The 25,238-nt window shown below is 32.0% G+C and overlaps 1 protein-coding gene across 2 annotated transcripts; it reads left to right on the forward strand.

Annotated features, from left to right (window-relative positions):
* Window positions 1–189: 189 nt before the first annotated feature.
* On the forward strand, window positions 190–24,215 carry LOC115886450 (dynein intermediate chain 3, ciliary). 2 transcript variants are annotated; one of them, XM_030905606.1, is made up of 10 exons: window positions 190–269; window positions 320–910; window positions 989–1,202; window positions 1,259–1,520; window positions 1,584–1,845; window positions 4,434–4,611; window positions 4,671–4,882; window positions 20,098–20,335; window positions 22,555–22,762; window positions 23,934–24,215. In XM_030905606.1, exons 2-10 carry the CDS (start codon window positions 780–782, stop codon window positions 24,116–24,118), a joined length of 1,890 nt encoding a protein of 629 aa, XP_030761466.1. In that variant the 5' UTR covers window positions 190–269; window positions 320–779; the 3' UTR covers window positions 24,119–24,215. The 2 variants fall into 2 exon arrangements, with proteins under 2 accessions (XP_030761466.1, XP_030761467.1); XM_030905607.1 differs by having other exon boundaries at window positions 252–269; window positions 341–910.
* Window positions 24,216–25,238: the final 1,023 nt, after the last annotated feature.

The raw sequence follows: 25,238 nt of genomic DNA on the forward strand, positions 1-25,238 counted from the left end.
CTAGTACGCAATATGGTACGCAGAGAGCTTTCTCTGAATAAAACCTATCAATGGAATAAAAAAAGTCATACAAACCGAAAGGCCGGATAGTCCTAGCATGGTCCTAGCTGGTCCTAGCAGCTTAGGCCTTTAAATTGATTAAACAAATAAAACAAATTCTACTCTGTGGTGATTGGTGATGTGAAATGCCAAATTTGAAATCTTTAAATTTTTTTAAATTCCAGCAGAGAAATTCGTTAGTGTTTTTTATTTACTAAAATAATTCTTTAGTAAGTATACAGAAATTCAAAAATGTCTTTCTTGAATTCCCTTATTGAAGAATATTACAAATCTGAATTAGAGCTAAAAAAAGCCAAGGAGATATATGAAAAATTTGAAGAATCTTTACAACAAAACCTTTGTACTCACAATAAGCAAAGTTTACCTGTATCTGATGTAAATTCACAAAGTAGCAGGTTTAAAGGAAGTAGGAAGATGCTCGAAACTAAGAACATAAAATCATCGCCATCTGTAAGCAGCACCAAAAATGGGGATGATAATTCAACATTAAAATTAGTTGAAAAGAAAATACATCAATTTGAAAATTATTCCAACTTAATTAAGCAACACAAAGAACCTGTAGAGAAGAATCACTTTTTTCAGATGTTAAATAGTAACTAAACATATAATTTCAGTTGATTTTTTATCTTTGAAATTTTAAATAGCAATTAGTTTACTGGTGTTTATTGATCAAACTTCAAAGTCATTGTTCTGCCATTCAGAAAAATATACTTATAGAAATGGATGTTACCTATGCATATCAGAAAAAACGAAGCGATTTTGGTAGACAGTGTTTATTTTCTGAAAGGGGGCCAGATTTAATAGATAACTTTCCATCAAATAAAAAGCTTGCCAAAGAATTTATATTCAGGTACTGATATATGTTCAGCTCATGTACTTACTAGCTACAGTTCATTTGTATAGACATTATGTTTATATTTATATCTAGAGATCCAGTCGATAGAAGTACACAATGTGCTCCTATTCAAGCAGAACACTATTTAAATACTATGCGAGCAGAATTTACAAACAGCTCTATGAATCATATAGAAGGTGGTTGGCCAAAAGATATTAATACAGCTGATGAAGAGCAGACAAAAAGATATCGCAGGAAAATTGAAAAAGATGAGGGTTTTAATCATACTATGATGCAACTTTTTAAAGTAATTAAAAGTTAATTTTAAAATATTATTAAATCTACTTCAGTATAATTTATTAGAGTATGGAAAATTGTATTCAGCAAAATAATGCTATTAATATATATCAGCAATATTTTTCTGATGTTGAGCCTACACCTCTGGTTGAAAGAAGTTCAGCTCGAACTGTAAATGTCTATCAAGACCAAAGTTCTCCTACTAGGCCTGTTAATTACATATCATGGTCACCTGACAATCAAACTAAACTAGCTGTAACCCACTGTAACTTAAAATTCCAAAGTGTTGTTCCTAAGGAAACAACATTTTCCTATATTTGGGAAGTTGGTAAGTCATAGCCATATATTCAACAAATTTTGAAATCTTAATTAAAATATTTGGATGATTTAGAAAATCCCAATAGGCCTCTTTTAACCTTAAAGCCTGAATATTCAATTGTATGCCTGGAGTATAATCAAAAAGATCCCCACTCATTAGTTAGTGGTCAAATTAATGGTCAAGTAGCTGTTTGGGATACCAGGAAGGGATACGAACCTGTTGAACTTAGTTTAATTGAAAACAGTTTTAGAGATCCAGTTCATGAAGTTTTGTGGATTAATTCCAAGAGTGGAGCAGAATTCTTCAGTGCTTCTACTGATGGTCAAATTAAATGGTAATTATATGAGAAATAATTGTAAATTTAAAGCAAATTAATTTTAACTATTTTTTTTTATATTAAATTATGATTGTTTATAGTGTTGTAAAATGAGAATTTATTTTTGGAGAATGTTCTCTCAGAATAAGGGAGTTAATGTTGAGAATCTATAGTTAGAGCAACGAAAATAGGTTGGAAAATCAATCAGTTGCTTTTTTATAATTCAATCTGAATTTTTTGTTGACTGAAGACTACACGGGAAAAAACAGATATATCACATTATCATAGAAATTCACCATCAAAGAAAGCAATAATACTCAAGTAAATATAATAATATACTCTAAGTAACAGGGGCGACTCGTAGCACTGGAAGATGGTGAGGCACATTAGAAGAGAATTTTTATTAGTATGTATATAGGGTGGCGATTAGTACGAGGAAGTTCTATATAAAAAAAGTACATATCCTAAAAAAAAATATTTTCTTTAAAATTGCAATCGCATTACCATTTTTCTGTACAGAATTGGGTTCAGCATAAAATTCAGAATACATCACACTATTGATTTATTTGAAGCACTATTGTATATGCGGGATTTCCATGATAATTCATATTTGAAAAATTTCATATTTTAAAAAGTGGTAAAAACCTGGAGTGAATTTAACTTATTGATATATTATTGCTTAAGTACATATAATATAGCGAGGTATGTAGGATAAAAGAAGGAATCCGAGAAAAATTCATATTCACAGGGATTTTTTTATGGCGCGGCCAACATTGCAATATTATAATGCTATATCTCAGTTTTTTTTTAATGCAATACACAGTGTATATTATTTTTAGTATTTTAGATACCTACAGACTTAAAAAGCGCACGTTTTTGTATTTAAAATATTTCTAAATTTTTAGCAGTTGCGGAAGTAGCCTTATGTAATATAATTCGCAGTATTATACCGTATCGAAAAAAAAACGGCGTCCAGTTGGCTGGGAAATGACGATCGATGACATTTCCCATATAAATTTACATATAAAATGACAGCGATCTTCATTTCATAGCCAACGCTGACGCCTTTTTTTCTCGATCATACGGTACCTATTACATAGGGCTATTGCAACAGTAAATTTTTATCAAAGCGACCTCAGGATATTTTTTCTTATATTTTACTCTGTATGGTAAAATTTTGTTTTTCTACCCATCCTATAAAAATAATACAAAACGAAATCTGTAACAGGTCGCTTTACTTTTTGACTATACACAATTTATCTAGAAATGATTCGAAAAACTTTACCTGGGGAAGTCCTCTGATGATGCATGGTCCCTCTAAATCATCATATCAATCAAGAATAAGTCACTGCCCACTTTTTAGGTATTTACTTAATATGTACAGTAATCAGTAAAAAGAGTAGTTAAACATGCAATTCACATTAAAAAAACGTAGATATTAATCAGTTAGAGACAAAACAGTGTAATAACCGGCAGAATTAATTCAAACTCTGATTCAAACTAAGCCAAATTCCCAAATAATGCAATTCTGCATTTTCAGCCTGTCGCCTAAAATCTCTCGGGCTGATCGGGAACTGATCGGGAAGTGATACATAATTTTAACGAACGGCTTTTAATGTTCAAATTTACATTTGAGGCTCGCCTCAATACGGTCTTTTTACGCGCTACTACTCCATACATTTTATCTCTCTTCAATTAAAGGTTTTGCCTATGCTTTTTCTTTTCATTCTATAGAGTTAAGATTCCAGTGAACGCTGTCGCTCCGTCAGTGCGATATACCACAATATGCTAGACAAGGAAAGGCGAGAGGCAAACCTCTGCACATATACTTCTTAAAGAACAAATGAGATGGATATATATATATATATCGTCGAGTTTGTCGCATATGGGAAAGGAAGCGCGTTTAAAGGAATACCATCGACGTAATTTATTGTAGAATGACGGTTAAAAAATACAATTATTATTGATGCAAATAGGGAAAAAAATATAAAATTGTGATTAAAGATGTATCGATTAATACATGTAATTTTTCAAATGTATTGGTAAGGCACTGCCTCATCTGCCTCATAGGACAAGCCGTCCCTGCTAAGTAAGTATGATATTATACTCTAAGTCCCAGAGGTATTACAGTTATTTCGCCGTACAAGGAAAAAACCAGAGCATTCCACGCGTAAATGGCAAAAACCAGAGATGTCCTTACGCATGGGCGACAAGTATGCATCTTGCAGTTGCATACATCAAATCAATACATTATCAAAAAAAAATACTAGTTTACATGTAGATTTTATACAACCTTTAATCGGACATCCTTGATTTTCCTCTGTTTTGTTTTGCATTTTGACATTTCGATGGTCTTATGCAAGACCGGCACAACTCCAAAAAATGCTTTTTTGAGATTTCTGCATCATATTTGGAATTTAAATTACTTTAAACTCAAAAAAATCACTTTAAAACATGTAAAAAATATTTATACAGGGAAGGTTTTCGTTTGTTAATATACATGTTCTTATAATGAGAATGTCCTTTCTATTACAACAGTAGTTTATTAAGAGTTAATTGTTTTCAACTGATTCAAAAGTTTATAAAAAAATAACTTCCATATGTAGGTGGGACATAAGGAAATTATCAGAGCCGACAGAAACTTTGATTCTGGATTATGCCAAAGATGAAGAACAAAATATGGCAAATGCCTTAGGTGCTTCATGTTTGGAATATGAGACCACTATACCTACACGTTTTATGGTTGGTACTGAACAAGGAATAGTTATCTCATGTAATAGAAAGGTACTTTTTTTATAATCTTTAATTTTTATCGTTTATTATATCATTGTTGAATTTATCAGGGCAAAACGGCAATGGAAAAAATGTCTGCTAGATTTACGACGCACATGGGCCCAGTACTATCGCTTCAAAGAAATCCGGCTTTCGTTAAAAATTTCTTGACCATCGGAGATTGGTCGGCGAAAATTTGGTCAGAAGACTGCCGAGAAAGTTGTATTATATGGACCGGATTCCACAAAGCTATGTTGACATCAGGTGCTTGGAGCCCTACTAGGTAAGATCAATTCATAATATCCTTGTTTGTACAAGAATAATACATAAATATAATAAACAATCCTATTGATAATTATTTTTTTATACTGCAGATATTTTAACTGGTAGTATAGTTCAACCCCAGAAACACGCCTATGAGGTTTTTTTTGCGAAAAAAAAATGTTGAAAATTTTATATTTTTCTTGACATTTTCCGGAAAGTGTTGAAAAACTTTTGAGTGCCACTGTTCACTCCCCGGGAAATTCGTTTACCGGGCATAGAGAGTGTCGGAGAGAATGCAACGTTGCCACCTCCTACCATACCCACATTCTGCATGTTTATCTATAAATTCAATTATTTTAAGTTGCTACAGAAAAAAATACGAAAATTAATTTTATTCATTTAGTGTAGATTGCTCTACTAATTCTAGTGAAACGCGCAATATTTTAAATACTTTTTACAGTGGAGTAAACTGAAAAAAATAAATCTTAACAATTATAGCTTCTTTTTTCGCCATATTAGAAAATATTTTCAATCGTTTCAATAAACAAGTATAACCTTTAATGTTTAGTTAGAGCTTACCCTTTTAATGAAAGTGTTTTTATCCAGCACACATATACGCAAACACATACACACCAAATATCTATTAAACTGAACATCACAAACCTATCACATGCCTATCACTTTTAAAATATTATTTAAATTTTTTCACATGATAATAATCAAACACTAAACTCATAAATACAATAAAAAATGTTAAAAAAAACTTGCTTTAATAACTACTTATATCCGGCTGCTGATGGTAGACAGTCCGGGGTTTTCTTCGACATTTCTTCAAAACCGACGCAACCCCGATTTCGAAAACACTGAAGGAATTACAAATTACAAATTTTTATTTAGGAATTTTTTGACTTAGCGTCCTCTACTGGACTGATGTATTACTATTATGGGTCAACGTTTTGGTGGTTGTATAAAGATAGATAAATCAATTTTCTAAATGTTTAATGTATGGAGTAGGGATATCCCAAAAATAAAATAAAAGTACAAGAAAGGGTATACCCAAGAAAGAATTAAGGTAAAATCAAAGAGTATTCTACGTTATCTAAAATATAAAAATATGGGAAGCCCCGACAAAAATCTGACACCTGATATCAAAGTGATAAACAAACATCGGCGCATGCGGCAGCGAGCACTTACACTTAATTTTTCAGTTCATTGCTAGATGGCCTTTTACTAGGGATGCACTGCAAACAAATATTCCAGCAAAACTAAAGTGTTTTTTCTTATTCTAAATTCTAACAAATAAATAAACCTGTAAAACTGTATAAATAAAATCGGTCTTCGATTTAAAAAAAAAGATCGATTATACCAAAAAATCGTTTGAAAAAAAGCACGTCGATTTGATAAAAATCGATCTTCGATTAAAATCGACTCGAATCGTACATCCCTAGTATGGTGTGTAGTTTAAGGTTATGTCACAGACTTTTAAACAGATGCGACCAAATACATTTAAATTTACATATACCGCGGCCTCCCCATAAGAGCAATGAGAGAATTTATGTCCCAGGATTGAAGGACAGAAGATCGAGTTTGACATAAGTCCATCCTTGTTCAGTAGATGGATGTAATGCACATGCGCCAAAATGCTACTTTTCTATTGGCCGAATGGTATCGAGATGGGTTATCGATTTATTTTTGGACGCGTCGTCGCGTCGTCGGCGTGGATTTTGTTTTCAGTTTGGACTTGGGCACTGCCCAATGGGCAGTCGCCATTAGAGTTTTCTCTAACTTTCTGTTTTCCACGTGTACTGTGTTTTCGTTTGTATTTTAATCTTTGTGCGTTTATTGACAATTTTGTGATTTAGTTTTAAAGACTTTTGCTGTAGTTTAATTAATAGAACAATGGGAATGGGCTACTGCTTCTTGTGTGGTAGAAGCCAACTAACCAAATTAATAATAGAAATTTTTCTCGATGTTCGTTTGTATCATGAAAGCAAAATCAGAAATGAAAGGGATGTTAATATAAGACAAAAATATACTAAACTAATTTTATTCAAAAATCAATAATTGTTAAAAGCATTATATTTAGTCTTACTATTTTAAAATAAAAAAGACATTATAATGTAAAGACTAAAAATAGAGACTACATAAGGCTAATTATAATGCTTACACAGTTACACACAAACTGTCTTATTGTAAATTATTATTGTTTTTTTTTCATAATATAAAAGAGTATTTACAATGCAACAATGTAAATAATTATATTTTTTGTATCTAGCTTGATTTATGTATAAACTTAATATGTACATACTTTTAGTTATATTTGTTTAATAAAAAATATGTTAATAATAAAGAATTACTTTTGTTTCATTTTAAACCAGGACTGATGTTGATTATTGATCATAAATACATGGGCAGTAAAAGAAACAATAGACAGTAAAAAATGTACTGTTATACTTTGTTTTGCTGCAATTTTTAAGTCGAGTGAAATAGATATGCAATTTGTAATACTAAGTTCTTAAGACAGTTCCTTAATTGAGGTTTTACTAAATTATTTTTTGAATTTTAAAAAAAGTGAAATAGATATGCAATTTGTACTACGAAGTTTTTAAGACAATTTCTTAATAATTGTGGTTTTACTAAATTATTTTTTGAATTTAAAAAAAAAATATCGTACCTGTCACTTTTTTTCATTCGTTTTATTTAATAATAATTGTCTAACACAACAAAGTCTACTTAGAACGATATGATATAAATATAAATGAGTTCATTAAAAAATGGTCTGATTAAAATTAGTACCTAAATAAGCAAAAATTATCCCCTCATAAAACAAGAAATTAAGGAGTTCAGTAAAAGGATTGCAACTATATATTTTATTCAGTAAATTTTCATAATAGTAAGTATAAAAGCACAATCTCTAAAACGACAATATGAATAATGTATATTAAGATTTAACTCGAGTTTCAGTGAAAAAACTATATTGATATTAAAATATTTTAATACCTTCAGAATACTAATTACATACCATAAAATAGGAGTTTTTCGATGCGGGAAGCCTATCTAGAAAAAGAATTTTAGAAATCAGCAATGGGATTCTGTAAGCTCTGTAGCAAGAAATTTCCTATCGAGCCTATGCTATTTGTATACGATTGATGAGTCACTAGACAGGGAAATGTTTACAGAATCGCACTGCAGATACCTATTACGCTACTAGGAGCCCCCCATTGTGAGACAGATATAAAATAATTTTATATACCTATTCCATAGCCTATTCTTTTAAATGTCTGTAATATTTATAATAAACTTATTTTAACGAGTAGAAGTATTGCACCAGCATCAAAATTAACACTACTTGTAAAAAACTGTTGCTCCTTGAGTTTGTAATAGATATAAACAAAATGAACATTCGAAAATAACTAAATCGAAGATATCTGAAAACTTTTGGTCGAAAAAGTGTTTTGCCATAACATGTTGGATACAATTAAAATATCTCAATTGACAAATATGCGCATAATGTTACATTATCAAACTTATTTGATTTCAAAATATTTAACAAAAAGCTTCCAATTTTTCGAAAGATTTAATTCAATTAGAACGTCTTTAACCTCAACTTAAAATAAATAAAACCAAAACAAAACATATCATATGATTTGGAACTGTCCAATCAAAGTGCTTACAGATCGAGCAAGCGCAGAAAACCTCCTCCCGAACAAGGATAGACTTATGTGGGAAATGCATTGACATTCTATAGCCATCCTTCAACATCGGGACAGGAATTTAAGCGGTACTCTCCGTATATTTTATTAAAACGTATTTGGATGCGACAAACAATGCAAAAGTGAAAATTACATTTTGGCGAATGCGCCAGGCAAATTTTTCCGTTAGATTTGTCATATAGGCGAATTTTACAGCGGACCAGCAAAGTAACCTCCATTCGTTTACTAAGAAGCCACGCCTCCTTTGTGTAGAAAATAGAGAGGGAATTTTGTAGTTCGGAATCATTTCCGAATCAAATGGAGATGATTTTAATTTCATTAGTTTTTTTTCAATTTTTGATACATTCACAATCTAGGTATACCTACTAATATATATATAAAATCTTAACCACTCAACGTAAGAAGCTCAATTTTGGCATACAGGTTGATTCTAGGGTATAGAGGTTCGATAAGAAGAGATTTTTCGAAATTCCAGTTCCCTCAAATATTACAATATTTGATATTTAAAAAACGGTTAGTCTTTCGAGAAAACGCTTGGACACGCATAATTTATTTTGTTTTTTTTACATATTTTGAATTTTTTTAAAAAATCATACAGGGTGTTCCAAAAAGTTGGGTAATTGATTAACTACGATTCTGCTTAAATTCCTTGACGTAAAAAAAATATTTTTGGGTTTGGTTTGTCAATTTCAAATTCCAACGAGATGAAACTACCCGTCAAATATTACCAAGTTATATAATAATATCGCCATATTGTTTTTTCTCGGGCTCAGGACATAAATGTGAGAACATTTTATCCAGTTTGTATGTTAATGGAAATTCTTGCTTTGCTTTGTCATCACCATTACAAATGATTAATTCGACGCGAACGAAGTCGCGGATACACGCTAGTAATTAATAATAACTAAAAGATATTAATACATTTTAAAAAAAGGTTTTTTACTATTAGGTATTTTTACGTATTTCTTATTTAATATTACATAATTTCTAACTACATAATTATTAGAAAGTGACTACGCTGCCGGTGCCGCGCCGGTTCCCTTAATAGTTGCCGGCTCCGGTTCCATTGACGGCTGAAAGAACGGCGGAAAGTAACGCTTGGCTATAGCCAATTTTGCGAGAGCAGCTGTGGCTCCGTTACTGAGACTGAGGCCATCACTTCGTGAACGAGAGGTCCGTGGTTCAAATCTCACGCCAAACTAGATTTTTTTTATTTTTTTACTGCTGTTTTTATTTTTAAAAAAAGCTGTAACTACTTAATAGCAATCAAAATACGGATTGCGTTGGTTTCACTCTTTTTGGTGGGGTTAGATTCATTATTTGGTGGAGTTAGTTGCGTGATTAAGTTGGTTATTTGGTGGTGTTGATTGCATTGGATAGGTTAGCTATTTGGTGGGGTTGGTATGGTTTTTACTAATTTACATTTGTTTAGCGTTGGTTAGTCTCTGGGGTAAGTTGACATTTTTATTTTCGGAGCCGGCATCTATGCTCCCGAATTGTGGAAGCCGGCGCCGGCAGCGGAGTCACTTCCTATACATATACTTCCGATACAGGGTGGTCTGGGTCACAATTTCTTTCTTCTTAGACTAAATACATTTGCAAAACATAAATAAGAGATAAAATTTGTTGACACACCCGACCTCCGTTTTCCGTTTATTATAGGCGCTCTGTGCTCTCAGCTCCATTGGAACGAACTATAATTATTATAATTATCCGTAAATTTCATCTCCCAAAAAAGGAAAAAGTCGGTACAAACATTCCGTAAAAATTGGTTCTGGGAGTTTAATATTTTGCACAAAGGTAAATTCATTCCCTAGAGGTGAAATTAGTGGTGGAAATTTATATAAAAATTTGTAAAAATCTCGTCCTAAGAATATGCAATAATTTTGTTATTAATAATTTCAAAAGGTTTCTTAAGTAACGCAATGACTATATGAGAGGCGACTATGAAAATTCATCCCCGAGGAGGGTAAAATTAGGGCTGAACAATTATTAAGCAAAACATAAAATAAAAACCTGTTCATTCAAAACATTACACAATAAAGGTTTCTCTAGGGATTCAATAAAAAAATCCATCTCTTAAAAGAAGGGAAAAAATGATTGTAAATATTCGTTAATATTTGGTATAGAAGTATGATATTTCGGTGTGGCATACTTACGAAGCGTTTTCTCGAAACTCATTTCCTAAAGGGGTAAAATTAAGGGCAAAATTTTATGAAAATTCGTTACTACTATGTGGTTTAGAACTACATAATATTTATGAATTAAAATTTGGCCAAATATGCTTAAGTATAATTGGGAAGCAATAGTATAGAGTAGAAGAAACGATTTTTGAAAATTCCTCATCTCGGGGATGATAGGGGTGAAAGTTGGCATGAAAATTTATTACTACCTGGCATAGAAGTATAATATATTTACAAAGTTGTTGTAGTTAATAAGTCGATTATTTGATCGAACTGTATGTAACTATTTAAATTCGCTTTTTTCGTATTAGAAAATCTAGGTATTTTCCGAAAAAACATCCACATTTTTTTATATAATTTAGTCATAGAAAATCTAAAAAATGTATCTTCTTCAGTTTTTAGTGAAATGTTTTCTCATCCATTGAAAGCACATTTTTTTAAAAGCATTTTAAATAAAATCAAAACAAGAAACTTAAACTGAATTAACTAAAACAATACTAAGAACACCGTGAACTAACTAAATGTAAACCAACAAAATCCAACAGAAAATTAAAATCGGAAACAGCTAATAATAATGATGTATGTAATATCCATGTGAAACAACTGAAGAAACTGACTTAAAAATCCTCTGAAAACCTTCAATATTCCCATCTTAAGTCCCGTTCTCAGAACAACGTCGTGTCGCGGGCGACTGTTTGCCAATTTCTACTTACCAATTTGGGAGCTGTACTAAATTTAAACGGCACATGCAGCTGTTTGAATTTTGTACAAATCTCATTGGTCCTCTTGACGTGTCGCTGGCGACAGTCGCTGTTCTGAGAACGGGGCTTTAGATTCCCATATTCTTTTTCTAGGACACTGTTGCCAATTCTACTTACCAATTTGTATAAACTATATCGGTATCACGGCACATGCAAACAATATGCCGTGTCTGTATCATAAAAGTACCTATTTGCTATATAAAAGATCAGATGCTAAATTTTAAATCAATTTAAAATATCAAATAAAATGATAGTAGTGCATAAAACTATTAACAAGCAGGATATAAAAATAATTAAAGATAATTTAAGCTGGCTAATAGTAGATAGACTTTAGATTAATATTTGAAATTAACAGCTGGAAGTACAGCTAAATACAAACGGCAAGCTGACAACAAAGATCCTATTCTTTAAGAATTGTAGATTTCTGATATTTTATATCATTTTTAATTTTAAAGAAATCGTCATTTTCTTTATACATATGTATTGATCTTAACCCATTGTTAAAATTTGTCATTCTCATACTTTACAAATAAATATTAGCTGATATTTCCTAACATCATCTAATAGTTATTTATTATTATCCAGGAGAAAGCGCTAATACAAGTACATATAACATTTAATTCTCACATAATAAAAGTTCAAGCTGGCAATCTCGCTTTGACTTTATAATCGTGCGGCGGCTGCGACGGCCAGACGAGACGGCGCGGTGTATCAAAGGCAAAAGGCGAGAAAGAACGAAAGAAATGGAAGCTTAGGGAAGGGGGGAGTGCGGGAACGATTTGAAGTCACCACGGCTGTTTATTTGGCCGAATATTTTGCCTTTATCGACGGTATCGCTGCCCTGTCGTCGCACTTCCGAACATAGGTCTTTTTGAACAGAAAATTTCCCATAAGGTGTCGCATCTGTTTAAGTTAGTTTGTGGTTATGTTTAAGGTTATTCGTGGATTATTAAACTCGCACAAAAACAAAACAGAAAACAACAAAAAACAATGCAAACAATGCCAAATAAACCTGTAAAAAAGTACTTTTATTATTCAAAATGAAATATCATATAATTCAGTTGGAATATTTTTTTATTTATTTATAATGTTTTGTGTCAAAAATATGTGAGAAATGAGGTAAACAGTTTAAATGTCTTAATAAATTCGTTTTTAATTTATTAACCCTTTCAGGTATCTACCTAATGGTAGGAAGAAATTATGTAATGGTATACCGGAAAAATAATTTCACTTTAATTACGTATTAGAAAATCAGTAATCTTAAATTAGGATGCATCAATGGAGAAGAAGGCAATTGTAATCACAATACAATAATATACTACAATAAAATACAACAATACCAAGCAATACATTAAATCAAAAATCTCAGTAACACTGTTGTAATTATGTACTCCCTGTGGTCTTATTAAGTATAAAGTTTTGTTTTACATGAAAATAATTATCCTATTTAATTATGCATTAAATTTTAGTCTCAGCTTATTGAAGGCTCGATTACCAGTCAAACAGTTTCGATGTTCTCTATACTATGAAGAAAATTTGATCTGATTAGATTAATTCAGATGTAAATTTATGTTATAGTTTATTAAAGTTCTCTTCAGACAAGTTCTGGTCTGAAATTACAAATATTAACGAAAAAGTTATACATGTAGTTTTCTATTCATAAATGATATTATTGATTTTATTCTAGGTGAATGTATCGAGTCATATATTATGCAGAATATATTGAGAAAAATGGTAAACTAACTAAAAGTGCTAACAAAATTTCTTAGGAAGTTATCGATATACCTAATTATTAGAAGCTGTAACAAATGTTCAAAGAGTCAGAGTATACTTTATTAGAAGTGTGTTAGATAGAATTATACACTTTAAAGAAAATATCTTTTATTATTGCAGGTAATGCATATTGTGTAATGCATATAATATGTGAAATCTATTATTACATACAAAGATTGAAAATTATTTAAACAGCTACCTGTATGTTGTCTCACAATCTCATTTAGTGAATGGGTTATTAAAAATTGAACATATTTACACACAGAATATTGTGGATATGGATATCTGGAAAGCATGTTATAACCATTTTTATTTTTAGGATTTATGAAATGATTACATAAATATACTAACAACAAATTGCAATGCATCTGTATATTAGAGACAAAGATGAAAGAGAGTAACAAGAATATATGTATTCAAAAGAAAAATATCAAGACCATTTGTAGTAATTAAAATTAAAGAATAAAATACATAAAATGTACCATATGATCGAAAAAAAAACGGCGTCCAGTTGGCTGGGAAATGACGATCAATGACATTTCCTATATAAATTTACATATAAAATGACAGCGACCTTCATTTCATAGCCATCGTTGACGCCGTTTTTTCTCGATCATACGGTAGTTTATGTGTGAACAAATTCTCATTTCATATAAAAATTGGAGCTCTATCTAGAGTATATTTGAATATAAATGTTTTTATGTATTGGAAGGGGGACTGTAGTTTTCAAATATAATAAAGAAAATAGACTAAAAAAACATGTGTGTAAGTTCTTTTTTAAACTATTCTGTAGTTACGTAAATGTGTTTCAAATAGGTTGCTTTTCACAATAAAGTCAATACACAGTAATTATGCTTTACTTTTTCAAAACACACTCTTGTTTTTTATTATCAGAGAGTTATTAATATTAGAAAATTTAGTTACATGAATATAATAGGAGCAAATATTTCTATATATTTCTATATATATTATATTCTATAAGTTTCAAATAATTAGAATATGATATGAGTCATAGTAGCTTAAATATGATTGCTAATAAAATACCTAGTTTATACACATTTAGATATATCTCTTTAAATATAAATTAGTATTGCCACCATGCGATTAATGGGAAATACAATATGGTCGTGAAAAAAAACGGCGTCAGCGATGGCTATGAAATAAAGATCGCTGTCAATTTATGTGTAAAATTTTATGGAGAATGTCACCGACCGTTATTTTCAAGCCATTCTGGACGCCGTTTTTTTCGACCATACGGTATTTCTAGGTATGGAATTATGTCTCTAATATGTAGTTAGGTAATTTTTTCCATTTGCCTATTGTTAATTATAACGTCGTCAAACTATAAAATTTGCTATATTTTTTACTTAAATTTTTTTAGTAATATCAGAACATGTTTTGAATAGTTTAATTAGTAATAAAGCTACTAACATGTTCAGTTATTTTTTTTTTCTATAAAGCTTTTTTGATAAAAAAATAAGTATACCTGCTAAGACGTTAAATTGCCTGAGAAATTACGATCGATGCCATTTACCATCCACTTTTACACAATAAAATGCCATCGATCGTAATTTCAAAAGCAGAAAACTTGCCGCCGTTTTTTCCAATGAAATGGGCGGTGGGGAGAAAATTGCAGATTCCTGTATTATATTAACGGCTAACGACATTATTAATCGCATGTACACAAAGCATGTACACTATTAGAAATCGATCTAATTTCTAATAGTATCGAGCTTTTAAAATTCGAGAAAGTGATCGGAGATTGTGTTTAAAGTGTTGTGAAATGTTCGTTAGTGCATATTTTTGTGTCGGTAATCGGTATCGGTATAGGCAAATCGCGATGGAGTATACAAATCCGGAGAAGGTGGATATGCTAAGAGCATAGGTACTTTCTGGCAGGGGAAAGCGCTGTAGAAGCTCGGAGACTTTATTCCGAAGATTATCTGAATAGGCAAATCCCTAATGCTCGAACCTTTGTAAGTATGGTTCAGCATTTGAGGGATTCGGGAAAAGCAACGCAGAATTGCTGCAAAACGTTAAAAATTCCATGCTCAGAAGAAGGAGAGCATGTATTGGAAATGGAGGTCGTTATTTTGAACAATTATTATAATAGCATGCAGTCAAGAAGCGAAGGGTATACCGGGTGGTACATCATCTTTGGAAATATAGGAAGTGATGTTATTAAGTGTAGTGTTATGTGCAGTTTTAAGAGTGGTAAAATGGAAAAAAAGAAAGCTCTGCAGTTGTATCTCTCTGCTATAGGGATATCTTTTTTATTGTTTGGTAAGTTTTTTTTCTTTTAGTTTATTGAATGTGGAAAGTAGGGCTACTGGCGATTACCCACTTAAAAAAGTAACGCACCTCTCCAGAACCTCTTGGGTGGTGTGGGATTTTGCAAGTACTTTTTAAGTCTTTCTAGTCGATGTGGCAACAGCGGGCGGCGAACAAGCCGAGATCCGCGAGATTGCCGATTTCCCCCGGCGGCTCTCAAAATGTCGCAATTTTTTTTTAACTTTCAAAGTTAAATAACTCGGTTATTTTCAATTTATTTTAAAAATGGAAAAGAGAAAATATGTTTCTTTTGGCCAGATCTACCACCCCTTAAAATATCTGCACTCATTTCTGGGACACCCCTAGTTGAAGCCTGGCGCATCCGCCACGACATCAGGAAAAAAAAGATACTTTATTTTTTTATTAAATGCAAAACAAAAAATCCGGCGACGACAGTTTTTAGAAGAGCCAATTAGCTATCTTTGAGTAAAAAAAGCAACTTTCTAGAGCAAGTCGTTACTTCAGTAGGGACGACACAGATAAACATTAGCATTTTATATATATATATATATGTATAGCTCCCGTATACCGGGTGCGTCTTAAAAGTGGCTCACCCCTATAACTTTTTTATTTTTTTAGATAAAAAAAACGAGATTTGGTACGTTAGTATATGACATAAATTAGGATTGATTGACGTATTCAATTGTTTTTGGTCACTTCCTTTTTCACCGGAAATTACTACAACTTTTGATTTTTGGTTTGGTTTCTCTCGGTATTTTTTTACTTTATTCGATACATAATGACATTCTGAATAGAATGACATATCATATGTCAACTTTTGACATATCATTTTAAAATTTTTGACATTCTCGCTTAATAAAAAATTGTATTTTAAAATTCAATCTAGAGTGCCATAGCTATGTTAAAAACACTAATTAATCAAGGAGCCTTGGAAAAATAGACTTGATCGTCTAATTTTTTTAGCGTCTTATCCTGGCCAGTTAGAAAATGCTCAAATCGTATTTCTAATAATATGGAACGAGGGTGGCTCATTAGCATATTTGCATAAAGCATTTTTTTATGAATAATTTGCTACCACACACTTGGTATTTCCAGTCAAATTTTATATTCTACATAGACTGCCGTAGTATCAAAAGTAAAATAAAAGTTTTTCAAAAAATAATCGCCAAGAAAAATCAAACTGAGATCGAAATATACTACCACTAAAAATAGATGCACTTATTTTAGACTTACCCTGTATTTAATTTTTATTTTTACTTGTATTATAAATTAAGAGTAATAATTAACCAAAAGCGTAAATAGAAATAAAATGTACACAAATTTTTGACTTACTTGTTTATAAATTTATCTTACGGGACTCCTGGATTCCTTTTGTCGTTGCACTTAATCGAACTTAACTCACTTCTAATCTTTGTAAAAACACTAAATATTTCGTACACTAGAAAACAAAAACCAGGAAAGCACACTAAACTAAGCGATCTTCCGTCTTCGGCAGATGTTATAAGAATACCCACAGAGAATACCTCCGGCGCTTGTCGGGAGTCTTATATTATAGGTATCCCACTAGTACTACTGTGGTACTACCCCATCTTTAATCTCATTGGTTAAGCCCTTAGATTACGCCATACTAATTCGGTGTTGCCGAATTTCGTAAAAATTCCGAAATTGGATGGATTAAGTTTTGCTGATTTATTAGACATTATTGTAATATTGTTATAAATAACGTAAAAATAGTAATTGTTATTTTTAAATTTTACTAGATGAATATGTATATAGGACGGTGACAATTTCGATGCTCCACATTAGTATTTCGGAAACTACAAGAGACACGAATTCGGTTAAATGAGTCAAAAGTTGATATTAATTTGAAAAACAAAGACACTTTGAATTCCCTGACTTACGGGTTTAAATAGTTTGGAACCTGTGAAGGGAAAATTCGAAACAATAAGCCTACGCCTTGACCTGAAATTTTTAGTCAGCAAAGTGAAAACAATACATACTTATGGAGCCGTTTAGCTGACTATTTGATTGAATGTGAGCGCGGCTCCATATAAGGACGTGTTACAATTATGAAATTAAATGATCGACCGATTAAACATTGCCTGTCAGCGTATAGCCTAAGGCTACGCAATGCAATCAAATATTGGGCTGATTGGCTCCATGACAGTGTATCGTTTTCACTTGTTGAATTCAATTGTTTTCACAAAAATTACATGTCAGTGGATACCCTAATTATCCAAAAAAAAACTCACAAGAGAACGCATGGTTCATTTAGAAATATGTAAATAATAACTTTTATTCAAATGTGTACTGATGTAACTTTATTATATATTGACCATAAATACTCGTCTCTTTTAAGGAACAGTATTTCAAAAGATAGACATAATTGAATTTAAATTTATGAAAAAAAGACGATCTTTATGGTAGGATAGGATAGTATTTAGATTATTTAGTTAATATTACTTTTAAAACCTAATTAAAAAGTTGGAAGGTCTAATAACAATAGGATAATTCTCACTACAGAAGAGCAATAATAATATTACCTGAGAATAGGTACTATGTAACAAAAAAGGCGAATTCTAAAAGTTTTCATTGATAGTTGTTAAATTGAGGTATTTACTAGTAATTGATACTGTCAACAAAGACGGCTCAGGTACTTACCGACGGATTGCAAATTTGCATAATTTTCGGCACTCAGCCTTTTTTTATGAAAGGAGTTTATTTTAGTACAAATCAAGTTTTGATTTATGAAAACCAATAAGTATAGACAGATATTAATTATTCATTTAAATAGTTATAATATACCGGATGTTTCTCAAAAGTGGCTCATCCCTATAACTTTTTATTTTTTCAGATAATAAAACGAAAATTGGTATGTTTGTATAATATGACATAAATCGGGATTGATTGACGTATTGACGTATATTACTTTCGGTCTCTTCGTGCTTCACCCGAATTGACTACAACTTTTGATTTTTAGATGGTACCCCCGGTATTTTTTTACTTTATTTGAGAGAAAATGACAGTCTGTATAGAATGACATATCATATATCAACTTTTGACATTTTCAATTTATTAGAACATTTGTCTGGCGAAAATCTTATGCGATAGTCGGGAAAACACTATTTATAATGAATTAAAACAATAATTTAGAACAAATAAGTAATTTCTTTTATAAAAAAAACGTGATAAAATGCAAGGCCACAAGAGTTTTTGCGTGCTTGATCTTGGTCTTCCGGAAATTTTGTACTGGTTGGTCTTGCAGATCAAACGCTAGTTTTGGTCTTGCTTTTTGTACAATACCAAGACCCGTTTCGCTGATCACTACAAAGAAGCACAAAATATTGAATCGCCTTCTCCATAACATTGAACTGAATAAATTTCAACCGCCGCACACACAGCAAAATGCCATGTTTAGCTTGACAAAAATCCAAATTAATTTTTTTTTCGTATGTTTATGCACACATCGTTTTTCTTATTACATTTGTAGGGCTAATTTTAAATATTATTATAAAATTTTTCATTCAACTTGAATAGTGCAAGCGTTAACGAAAACTGATGTAGTTCGCACCTTTCGCGGAGCGCAAAAGAATGTCATTTACACCCAGTACAGCCATTTGAATTTTTTCTACTATCAATAATATATGAAAAAAAAGCTTGTAATAAACTTAGAAATTCATAATTTAGAATATCTGTCTTCTTAAAACTAAAAAATCCTTTCTTGATATTACAGGACTGGTATAGAAATCAGTGCGGCTACATGCAAATAACGGGCTATTTAAAAAAAAGGCAAATTTGGGAAAGCTGATTTTTTATACCTGTATCAACATACATACATTAGTGATTTTAATTTTATTAAATTAAAAGCGGAACTCCGTGGAACGCATAACTATAACCCATTATGAAAATAAAATTATTAAAAAAAAATAAACCCAAAATAGTGTGTTTAAAATATATCTGAAATACATCCAAAACAATTCAAATTTATTATATTGATGTTATTTAATTGTACTACGTGTCTGTAGCTATATTGTCCATAATGGTAATTAATTTTCAAATGGCTGTGCTGGGTGTAAATGACACTCTTTTGCGCTCCATGTTTGTGCAAGGCTAACGCTCTTCCCAGAAAGTGCGGACTCCATCAACTTTCGGTAGCGCTTGCACCGTTATAGTTGGTCAGAAAAAAATATAACATTTAAAATTAGGTCCACATATTTTATAAGAACGACAGTGAATGGATAAAAATATGTATAAAAAAATATTTGCAATTTCAATTTTTGTCGAGCTAAATATAGCATTTTGCCCTGTGTGCGCCGGCGCCGCGCCGATAAAAGAACGAAAACGAAATGATGATACCATAGAAACGCATTCTGATTTTTGGGACTTGAAAAAATCAACCACGATTTTATATTTCTTTTATTTTTCAATTAATTTTCAGTTAAAACAACCCACGGACATACTGTATGTATATTAACTATGTAGCCCTTATCTTATTGAGTTTGTATTTTCCAGATTGTCCGTTTTCTTTACAACTAGATCCGATGGAATATTAGATGTTTGGGATGTACTGCAAGAACAGAAACAAGCGTGTCTCAGCGTAAAGGTTTGTGACGAAAGGTTGAGGTGCAACAGAACTCACGAAATGGGAAAATTGGTAGCGGTAGGAAATGACAAAGGTACCACTTATCTCGTCGAATTCAGCGATAATTTATCGGTATCCAACAAAAATGATAAAGTGCTTTTAACAGCGGTAAGTACCAATTGATTTTAAGTGAGATATTGTTAAGTTGTCTTACCACTGCTACAGATAGAGTTGAGTGAATAAAATGTAGGCAAAAAGGCCCCAGACAAAATCATATTTTTTATATTATTAAAAGATAATATTAAGATATACAAGTATTTAAATCGTTTTCGACTACTTGCCATTATCGCGCAATTCCCATATAATATTCCCATAAAGCGGATGGTATACTTGTCTATATAAAGTCAATGTGTAAGAAAGAGACAGCATAAAGAAGTAACGCTGATTGTAATGATTTAATTTTGTCAGCGCCGACCGCTGTCATGCACAATGATGCCCAATTTGAAAAATTTCCTCTAATTTACAGTTAAAAATATTTAGAATATTATTTCTTCTTCTTATCACGCCCTCTCCTGCCGAAGGTTGGCGATCCAAATGACAATTGTGGCTCTGTAAACTGCAGCCCGGAAGATTTGCGCAGACGAGCGTTCAAACCATCTCCTCAAATCTTTTAGCCATGAGTTCTGGCGTCTTCCTACTGATCTTTTCCCTTGCACTTTGCCCTCTATTATGAGGCGCAGTATTTCGTATCTACCACCTCTCATCACATGACCCAGGTATTGCATTTTTCTTTCCTTGACGGTGTTCAGTATGTCTTTTTGTTTCTTCATGCTGGAGTACTTCATCGTTGGTGATCCTTTGTACCCATGAGATTCGCAGCATCCGTCTGTATACATACATTTCGAAGGCTTCTATTCTCTTTTCGGTCTATGAATTCAGTGTCCAGCTCTCACATCCATAGAGTAACACAGAGAAGACGTAGCATCTGGCCATTCGAGTTCTGAGTTCCGCACTGAGGTCTCGTCTTGTAAAAAATTATTTCATTCTCACGAATATTTTTCTCGCTTGCTCAATTCTTGAAAATATTTCTCTTTTCGGGTCGCACTGACTATTGATGTTAGCTCCTAAATACTTTATTGAGGTCACTTGTTCGATTGTTTGTCCCTTGACACGCAGGTGTGTATTTATTGGAGTCTTAGAAAAGACCAATAGTTTGGTCTTGGAGACATTGAGATGCAGTCCAAACATCTCACTATAGTGGACTACGGAATCTATAATGCTTGCTTATATCGTTGGCTATTATAACCGTATCATCGGCATATCTGATATTGTTTATTGGGATTCCATTGAATTTGATTCCGCCCTGGATTCGATCCAGTGCTTCTCTAAATATAGTCTCCGAATACAGGTTAAACAGCAGCGGAGACAAGACGCAACCATGTCGAACACCCAGTCTAATTTGTATATCTTCCGATGTTGACTGCTTCATCTCAACTACCGCCGTTTGATGCCAATAAAGTTCGGATATGAAACTTAGGTCTTGTTCGTCAACTCCGGTTGTTCTTAGAATTTTGATCATCTTCTGATGATTAACACAGTCGAACGCCTTACGATAGTCGATGAAGCATGCAAATAGACATTGAAGCATGCAAGAGTGCTTCACGCGTTCCGAGTCCGTTTCTGAAGCCAAACTGGGTGTTGTCCATCTGATTTTCGCACTTCTTGTAGATTCGCGTGTGGATGATTCTAAGAAAGGTTTTGAGGACATGGGATATAAGGCTTATCATCCGATAGTCATCACATTGTGAGGCGTTGGGTTTCTTTGGCAGAGTTACGAATGTTGATTTAAGCCAATCTGACGGTATTTTGCTTGAGCTATATAATTTGTTAAATAATGCTGTTACCAAATCTAGACTTCTGCTTTCGTTATCTAGAATATTATGAAGAGGTAAAATAATATATATTTTGCTTAAATTTTGAGAACCACTGGATTTTTTCTGTGTTTTAGTTCCTAAATTTAATTTACTTCCTATATTGCCATATTAAAATATTACGTTTTTTAACTGAAAATTAAAATTTTTTATAAAAAATCGAAAAATATAAAAAAATTTAATATGTTTTCACGAAAAAATTTCATAGACTTGAGAGTGTTCTTCCGATCAAAATATAAACCACCCCTAAAAATACCTGGCAAAGAACCAACAACAAACTCAGTACTATTATTACTGGGTTGTCGTTAACATTTACTCTCATTAAACGTAAAATATCTAAAAGCGTGTTTTACTAAATACTAATAAGAAGCCCTTCCCAGTTAACGCTATTATTACTATCTTTTGTTGCATTTCTTATAAAAATGTCTTGTATCTAATCACCAATATTGGTTTCAGATGTTTGAAAGGGAAAGTCGCCGCGAGAAGATATTGGAAGCGCGTAATCGAGAACTACGTCTGAAACAGAAAACGAAACAGCCGCAGCAAACCGATGTTTTAGATGAAGAACAAATACAAGAGAATATATCTGCCGTTTCGGAACATGTATTTAATGATAATTTGGTTCAGCAGGCCGAAGCCGACTTTTACGAGACATTTGAGAAAGGTACACTTGAGAAACCATTAACTGAAATATGTTTTATCTATTTTGTAACGATATTTTTAACTTTTTTTAATAAGCGTGGTTAAATATTGTCAGCAGACTAAGTTTAATCTAATCGTTCATAGACAACCACTGGTATGTGCAATATACACATATGTGGGTTATTGCAAAGTTTCCCTAGTCCATTTTCAGTTGTGTGTTGCCAGTAAAATTAACACTGGCTGTCTACTTAGCCAATCTATCTCTACCACTGTTGTATGTGTCTTTTGTTCCATCTGAATGTGGTCTTATTAGGAAGAGCCATTTAAAACTATGTATGTAGGTAATAATAAAAGTGAATGAACTATCTGTCAAAATTCTGATTGATTTTACTCGTTGATTCATTTAGACCCTCATCTTCAAATATAAAATTGAAAAATGAATTTTGAAGAAATAACATTGTGTAGTCATCCTTTTCGATAATTTCTTCCAATCTGCAAAATTACCTCTTATGGCCTTCTTACACTTGGTAATCATTCTTTAAACTCTTATTATTTTTTTCTTATCCATTCGTCAGAAGGACAAAGACCTAGATACTTACATCTAAAACACTGATATCCAATCGATCACTGAAGTTAAGTGACATTTATACAGGATGAGTCTTAAATAAGTGCAAATATTTTCAGGGCTGGTAGATCTCGATAAAAGAAACATATTATTTCCAATTTAACTAATTTATTTCCAATAATATGTTTTCAATATACTTTGAAAATTTCCAAAAAAAATGTGATTTTTTGCTAAAATTTTGAGAACCACTGGATCTTTTCTGGATTTTCTTTCTTGTAAATTTAATCTACTACCTATGTTGCCATATTATCAAGAAATTATGTTTTTTAAATAAAAACTAAAAAAAATTTTCAAAAAATTCCGAATTTTTAATTTTTTTTTCGCGAAAAAAACCTCATAGGCGTGTTGCTGGGGTTGAACTATACTACCAGTTAAAATACTTGCACTTATTTCTGGGACACCCTGTATGTGATATTAATGAAAAGTAAGTAGTAAGGACACCCTTCAATGATATTAATTGAAAAGTAATACATTTTTGTATGCTCTTTTTGAAGATCGTATATTTATATTCTCTTGGAGAACCATTTTTACTGTGCTACAATTATTTTTTTTATTGTTTCTATCTTAGAAAAGAGAGCCATGAAACCTGTCGAAGAACAAGAACAGGATATTGAAACAACAGGGTCCGTTACGGACGTGCAAGACGAAGCGACGGCTACGTCTCCTCCGCCCCCAACACCCGAAACTGATAAAAATGCAGGCACTCCAGAACCGACCAAGGAAAAAGGAAAGAAAGGAAAAAAGAAAGCGTAGTCTTAAAAATAATTTCGTTTTGAAAGTTAACTATTAAATATAGCCTCTGCTTGTTGTAGTCCTTGTTATAATAAATCATTTATTTATCATTAGAAAATTATTTTTTTCCTTATATTCCCTTCTAGAACTGGTCAATAATTGAGATAATAATAGATAATTATTATCTATTATTTAAAGAAAACAGCTTTGCTGCTCTATGCAGGACTAAAAATAGTGGATGGAAGGGTGACCGTCTGGAAACGTCGTGTCGTGCCATGGCATGAGTGTAAAATCTATTGAGACACACTGCTAATTCACGCCGGTTCGAGGCCGGATGAGATCGGATATGTCGTGAGTAAGAGCCGATTTAGACACTCGCCAAGTCGGTAAGCCATTAATAATATAGCCGAGAACTGCAGTTCGGGTTCCGCATAAACAAAGTAGGCTCCGTCCAGATTCGCCTTAGCAGCAAAAAGGAGACGTTAACTTAAAATATTTTTACTTTATTTCCATAGTTGCAATAGTGAGATCTTATAATTTTAATGATCATTTATTCATTATATCACATAGAAAGTTAAATACGCCGAAAAAAAAATATAAAATACATGATAATACATACAATTAATGTACTCCGTACTAGAGATGAGCAAAACTGCGATTTTCCAATCGCAGTTGAAACTGCGATTGTGATTTATAAATCGCTGCGACTGTAACCTGCGATTGCGATTTGGATATTTTTAAATTGGTACGCTGTAAACTGGGAAGCTCAATCCCAAAATTTCTAATAAAAAACAGAATAAATAGCGGAATAATTTTTTTTTTTAATAAAAACTTACAAAGAAACTGTTGGGTGTTTCGATGCCATGTGCCTTTTAAAATTTGTAGTGCGTGTTTTTTATGATATTTTTGCTGCACACATATTGCACTTAAAATTTTCATCAATTACCTACCAAAAAAAATCCACAGATAACTTAGTTTCCTTTTTTTAAACATTTTTGTTTAGAACAGACCGAATAAATTTAAAAGGGAAATTAAAAATACATAAAATGTTCAAAATATTCGAATGTGCTTTTAGACAGTAGGTATACTAACGAAAAATTTATTATAAAAAAGGTTGCCGCCAACCTTAATTCAGATAACT

This window comes from Sitophilus oryzae, unplaced genomic scaffold, assembly GCF_002938485.1.
Source record: "Sitophilus oryzae breed Bouriz unplaced genomic scaffold, Soryzae_2.0 scaffold_489_pilon_pilon, whole genome shotgun sequence".
Taxonomy (NCBI): Eukaryota; Metazoa; Arthropoda; class Insecta; order Coleoptera; family Curculionidae; genus Sitophilus; species Sitophilus oryzae.